The sequence below is a fragment of the Pezoporus occidentalis genome, unplaced genomic scaffold (assembly GCF_034315485.1).
Source record: "Pezoporus occidentalis ecotype Australia unplaced genomic scaffold, CSIRO_AGI_Poc_V1 ctg192, whole genome shotgun sequence".
Classification (NCBI taxonomy): domain Eukaryota; kingdom Metazoa; phylum Chordata; class Aves; order Psittaciformes; family Psittacidae; genus Pezoporus; species Pezoporus occidentalis.
Genome location: NW_026913771.1, coordinates 1 through 6,354, shown reverse-complemented (window position 1 = coordinate 6,354; position 6,354 = coordinate 1). Strand labels below are relative to the sequence as shown.

General features: G+C 46.1%; 1 protein-coding gene across 1 annotated transcript; it reads right to left on the bottom strand.

Annotated features, from left to right (window-relative positions):
• Positions 1-3,848: 3,848 nt before the first annotated feature.
• LOC134162801 (DNA ligase 3-like) lies at positions 3,849-6,339 on the bottom strand. The gene is made up of 3 exons (XM_062617038.1): positions 5,660-6,339; positions 5,165-5,255; positions 3,849-4,287 (listed from the first exon to the last, which is right to left on the bottom strand). The coding sequence occupies exons 1-3, from the start codon at positions 5,776-5,778 to the stop codon at positions 4,030-4,032; spliced, it is 468 nt and encodes a 155-aa protein (XP_062473022.1). The 5' UTR covers positions 5,779-6,339; the 3' UTR covers positions 3,849-4,029.
• Between the last annotated feature and the right edge of the window lie 15 nt (positions 6,340-6,354).

Sequence of the window (6,354 nt, the reverse complement as noted above, 5' to 3'; positions counted from 1 at the left end):
ACACCAACCTATGCCACAGGCCCTCTCTTTTGCAAAAGATGATGTTTTATTCTCCTGAGAATAGAAGACTTTTCCACCAACTACCAGTACTGAGCTGTGACTCTCATTGCTTTAAAGATACTGCTTTGTGTAGCTGGTGATGGAGCCCATTGCTCTTCTTTTAGGAAGGAGAACTATCCCCAGCACATCTATGCACTTGTACTGCCAGAAAGCTGTAGCTGGCTCTCTCACTGCTCGCAACAGCCTGGGAAAGAAAGATTTTGACCTCTTTCATCTTGACTCTGGTGATGGATGGTTGACTGTAATTCCTGCCTACCCATTTAATCAGTGTGAGCAGACAGGAGCACGACTAGGCTCAACAGGAAAGCAGCAGGCAATGGTGGAAATCCCAGAGGCTCTGGAGTGCAGGGAGGTGTGAAGGTGAGGTGCTGGCAGGGGAGCAAAGCACTGGGGTATAGTTCTGACACAAGAGACTACAGGGAAGGAACCTGGGGCTTCTCCTTGGATGAGCCCTGTAAACCTAAAATCCCGTCTGCTGGCTGTGCCACTTCAGAGGATGAAGCCATGCTGCAGTGAAAGAACAGCCCCAAGAGTAGCATAAACCACAGCATGGCTGCATCCTGCCCGCCCATGGGCAGCCTGCCTGCCATAAATACATGGGGGCACTCAAGCATGGAGGAGAAAGGAGAGGGTCCAGCCATACCCAAAGCTACTTTTACAGTCTCATGACATGAAAGGCAAATAAATCTGCTCTTAAGGGAGCCTCCCATCTATCAACAGCCAACACACGCACAGAGTTCAAGGCCAGAATAGACCATGTGGTCTGATCTCCTGCCTAAAAACAGATGACCAGTAAATTTTCTCTGTTTCCAGACCCCAGTAACATGCCCCAAAACCAAGAGCTCCCCACCTCCACCCCTCAGCTCAGCAGCAGTGTGTCTGCAGGACCCTGTAGCCATTAGAACATGTTCAAATCAAACCCAGTCGTGTGGTGTAGGGGACCCTCCACGTGCTCCCTGAAGCTGGCACTAACCTCAGCTCCCAGCCTGAGGGCCAGTGGGTCAGACACACTGGAGCAGAGTGCTGTGTAGCCAATGAGGTGGAGACAGTAGAGGCCAAAATGGCATTACTGCATTTCTGGCCCCCTGCACAACCAGCAACAGTGAAGCAGCCACAGCCACTGAAGCAGGGGAGCAGCACGATGAACACATCCAGGTTGTGCTGTCAATGAACAGCCTGCTCAGAAAGAAGAGGGATGCATTGCGAATGAAGGCCAGCCCTGAATGACTACTTCTGATGTAGCAGGAGTACCCTCTAGTGGGAGAACAGCTTGGAGAAAGCCTTGAAAATCATTACATGCACACACAAATGCAGAATTTTAGATCTCAAAGAAAAAAAATGCACTGAGATTGAGCATAAAACAAACAGAATGGGCTTGAAAACCGAGGACCACAAAATATCATGGGAAATACAGGCATAAAGTCTGATTATCACTTACAGTGCTATTTTTTACTTTTCAAGGAAAGCCACTTAAAAACATAGTCAAAACCACTCCTTCAAGGATTTCTATGCCAGGAGAGCAGTGGCTTGGAAACTAGATAGAAGAGTACTCATATTCATGAAGCCAGGCCAAGCCTATTTAAATACCCAAAGGTCACAGAAAAGCTTACAGCTGTGTGTCTTAATCCTGCTTACTGCCTGAAACTTCTGGGGGTAGAAGCAGTCTCTGTACTCATGGCAGAAGCCCGACACGTTTCCTGACGACATCAGAGCTGGTCAAGCTGCCTTGCTTTGGCTCCTGGATGAAAGATTTTGCTGTTAGAGCAGGGGAGGAACTGGGCAATGACTGATGCATTGGACATAAAGAATGCAGAGGATGCTTTAAAGTGTACACAGATGGGATCAATATGTTCCCCTCAGTGCCCTCTCTAATACCACACTGACACCACAGTGACAGGTGAGTATTAGAATCTCAATAGAGTGGAATTATGTGGTACCTCCAGCACCCTTGCCATGCAAAAGCCTATCTACCCTCAATGGTATATATCTAGACATCCCTTCATCCACTATTGAAATGCACCTACCTCTAGGGAGACATTTGTGGTGTCTACACCTCCAAATCTTCTGGTTTGGGCAAAGAGAAATACAGCTGAGGCTTCTGAGCTCTTGTTTTCAGATTAAAGATCTAAGCATTGTTTTCTGCAAGACAGCAGCTGTAAAGGATTTAAAGAAACACAGTCCACTTTAAACAGCCAGGGATAGAAGGAAACTAAGAAAGTCCATCCCAGACTCCACGTAACCTTTTCTATAGAGATGTCACCCAGTTAAGCATCCCACAGAAACCTGTGCTGGTAGAAGTGCCATCAGGTGAAGCAGGAGTGAGAGCAGGGCATGGGGATGCTTCACAGGTCAATTTAGAAATGGTGGGAGAGGTGACAGGCACAGGAAAGTGATGAGTTAAGCCCAGCATCCCTCCTGGGAGACATCACAGTGCTCCCTCTGCATGGTGTGCCATGTGCAGCCCACGAGTTCCCTACTTCCTTCAAGCTCCAGTTCCTCCCAGAAAACACAGCTAAGTCAGAGCCCCAGTTTCTGGTTGTAAGTATGAAATTCCCTTTTGGGTCCACCTTCAGTTCAAAGAGCCTCCTCTCAAAGAGGAGCTGCCCCACAGCAGAGCTCACTGCCACCTTCCTGCTCCATACTCAGCAGCCACCTGGCTGCTTCAGCCCACCAGGACTTCCCAACCAAGCACTGACACAGCAAGGTACAACATGACAACCACAGGAGCAGGAAAAGATGCCAGTCCTAGACACTGACTCCACCTGGATCCTTCTTATTTCACTGGGAAGCATCTGGGAAAAGATAACTACTCATCATAGAGAAGGAGGGAGCCTTGCTTAAGGTGACTGAGCTGCAGAACTGGACCAAAGCCCAGACCTCTCCCAGAGGCAGAGGGAGGGTTTGGCTCTGTGGAGGGTTACTTTGCCTTCCAGAGCAGAAGGCGGTGAATTCCCCATTCCCCACACTGCACACTCAGTTAAAGTGACAGATGACTCTGCGTGTGTGTGTGCGTGCATGAGCCTCCATCACTGTAGCAAGGAGAGTGCAGATGATTGCTCAGGGAGAATGGAAGAGAAAAAGAAAGCAAACAGATGAGAGAAATTTGACATAGACTTCTGAAGAAAGAAGTGGAAGAGACTCCCTGGATGCAGAAGGTGCCACTGCAGAACCAGGCACATGCAGTGGAAGAGACTCCTTGGATGCAGAAGGTGCATCTGCAGAGCCAGGGACATGCCAAGGAAAATCCATGAAAAGTTTAAACTTTAAAGGAAAAGCAAAGCAAAGAAAAGAAAAAAAAAAAGGAAGAGAAAGGATCCTATTAAGATTAATGCTTTTTGGCTTTCCATCTCCCTCCAGCATGGCTCTTCCATTTCCGTAAGCTCATTATCCTCACTGCTGTTTCACTTAATTGGAAAATGCCTATTGCAACAGAGCACGTTCCAAGACAAACCTTGAACGTACATAGAACAGGCACTTAAAAGCTTTCAAATATTTCAAATTTGCTCAACACAATTAATGTTAACAAAAGCCCTGTGGGACTCTGGTTTGGGTTTTTTTTAAGCAAAACAAAACCCACCAAAAAGAACAAGCCCCACAACAGTCATAAAGCATGTGTTCACAGGGCTAGAAACACCATTACACTGCTCCTGATTAGTATTCACTAAGTTTTTATGTGCACACACAGTTATTGCCAGGATAGGGAAGAGGGGAAAGGAGGAAATGACAGTAAATTATTTGGCTGGTGAAGGTCAGGGAACTGAAACAAGGATATTAGTTCCACTGCACCCAGCACCACCAGGTCTGCCATGTCAGTCATGGCACCCCCATTTAGGTAATCCTTCTTCACTTTCAGCCAGTGCCGCTTCCCTGGTTCTTAATTACCCTGTGCAGAACAGGGTAAGAACCCCCAGTCAGAAAGATCATCTGGGGGACAGCTGTCCCCTCAAACAGCCCTTGCTTTTATCCAGCTTAACACTGCAAGAGCACAGCAGTGCTCACATCTATAAGGAGCAACTTGGATTGGATGTCAGCATCAGTAAGAACCCAGAGATTTCCAGGATGCTCAGCTTTGTGTGCTTCATCCACAGATCTGCCTGCTGTTACTCCCCAACTCCCGGCATACCCAGTGAAGAGTAAATATGAACCTGCCTTTATATCTTTCAACACCAGTCCTTCCAGTCCCTCACGAATGATGTGGGTGATCGTATCTGCCAGATCCAAAGCTTTCTGAAATGGAAAGGCATCACGGTTAGCTCAAGAGTGTCAAAGGGCTGTGGTCTTCAGGCTTTCTATGTGGAGCAGTGGTGTACTAAACCATGTTCTCTTTGCTGCACATCCAGTAACTAATATGGGAATATGTCCCAGGAAGAGAAGGGGTCGTTAGTTAAACATACCCCTCAGAGATGAGGACACACGTTGGTTGTGTCCCAGGTATGTTGTGTATGTGCAAGATGAGATTTTCTCAGCCTGCTTAATGCTCTATCCAGCTGCCTTGGTTCCTATCCTCTTTGCTTCTTCCCAAAATGCTTCCTCTGCCCCAAATGCCCAAGCATTCTCCACCAAAGCCAAGATGCTACTGAAATCAGTAGCAGTGGGGAAAAATAATGGGAGATAGGCCTTGTGCACAGCAATGAAAGGAAAAACCAAGCGTGCTGCAATGTAAATGCAGCTTTTAGCACTTGGGATGTATGTGGGCTGTGTGGCACTTGAAGTTGCCAGAAGCAGTCTAGCTCCCTTCAGTCATATTCCAGTCTTTCTCCACAGCTCAGCATTGCACAGTAAAGACTAAGTTACATGAGGATTTAGCTCCTCCTAGCAACAAAGTTATGATAGGTACAAAATCGTTAAGAAGCCAAGAGGAAAAAAAAGATGTGCAAGTTTCAACTATGTAAAGTGGTTGCATTGCTCAAGATGGGAGCACAGGCACAGTGCTCTTGAACACCGCTCACTCAAGGAGCCCTGTACAGACAGCAGAACCATCCTGACAGCAGGGGATTGCTGCCTTTGCAGCCTTAGTCAGAAGGCCCTGTGGCAAAGGAGCAATGGGGTCTCCAGAGTACAAGCAATGAGATCACCAGCCAGGCAGTCTGAACACTGAGCTCACCGTGACGTGCTTCATCTCTGAGAAGAGGAGCCGGTCAGGGATTTCAACCGTGTTATCATAGAGGAACTTGCAATGCTCACACAGAGGCCTGAAGGAAGGTTTGGAGAATGAAGGACAAGTAGCAGACATGTGAACACTGAGAAAAGCTATTTAGAGAATTAAATGATGTATCCTACAGAGTTCTAGAAAGGACAATCAATTCTTACTTTCCTCCAGGGAGTGAGTTATAAAATAGAAGTTCTATGTTAAGCATGCATTTTGTTTCAGATAGAAGATGAGCTGGGCACTGAACCACACTCACTGAAATAGAGTCAAACCTATTTTGGAACTGCAAAGCAAGATAGAGCTCCACAGTGAAACTCCTCAGCACAGCAAGGATCCTCCCATGCTGCCTGGATTTTCTGGGCTCAATAGCCCACATAAACCTCTCCCTCTGTGGCAAGTTCATGCTGGCAAACTGGTCAGGCTACTCACACTGTGCCAGACACATATCTGTCCATCAGGCTGACATCACTGAAGTAGATGCAGTCAAACACAAACAAGCAAACATTGGCATCTTGGAAAGCAGCTTTATGCAAAACAATTAAGAGCGACTGAAAGAAATCCACAGTCATAGCAAGCAGCAATAGGCAGGTTTAGAAAGATGACAGAAACAAAAGGATGCATTTTTATCTCCATCATCTTTTAGTTATAAGCAGCTTAGGCCTTTTCTAAAAGACAGAATTATTCTAAGAATTAAGATTTAGACTGAACGTGTCAAAAGCACACAGAAAGAAACTAAAAATGCTCATTTCCTAGTGACAGGGAAACATCACCAGAAATAGTAATGACTTCAGGCAGTATAACATCCATCCATCACTACCGCTGTAACAAAAACCCAACCACCATTCCAGACTTCAGATTAATGGCTACTTTAAGTTAAAGCCCTTACAGCTTAATTTTCATGTTACTGTCCTCTTCCTCACCACCATTTAGTCTAGATATAGACACTATACAACATTCACATGGACTAAACGCTCTTGATGTACCGTGGTGTTCCACTTTGCCACACATTGCTCAATGACAGAACCACAGGGTTTTCTAAGGGGTTTTAACATTTATCTTGAGCTGAAATGTTCTTACTGTCCTGCAAGATTAATATCAAATCTGTTGTATTAGAGCAGTCCCTTTTCTTTGATATCAGCCTTCTC

What these genes read in the sequence shown, in the direction of transcription:
- LOC134162801 (XM_062617038.1), bottom strand. Translation starts at nt 5,778, where the DNA reads ATGACTGTGGATTTCTTTCAGTCGCTCTTAATTGTTTTGCATAAAGCT. An exon ending in AGTGATGTCAGCCTGATGGA is followed by an intron (nt 5,256 to 5,659) that starts CAGATATGTGTC and finishes CAAACCTTCCTT; the next exon opens with CAGGCCTCTGTGTGAGCATT. An exon ending in CAGAGATGAAGCACGTCACG is followed by an intron (nt 4,288 to 5,164) that starts GTGAGCTCAGTG and finishes TTTCCATTTCAG; the next exon opens with AAAGCTTTGGATCTGGCAGA.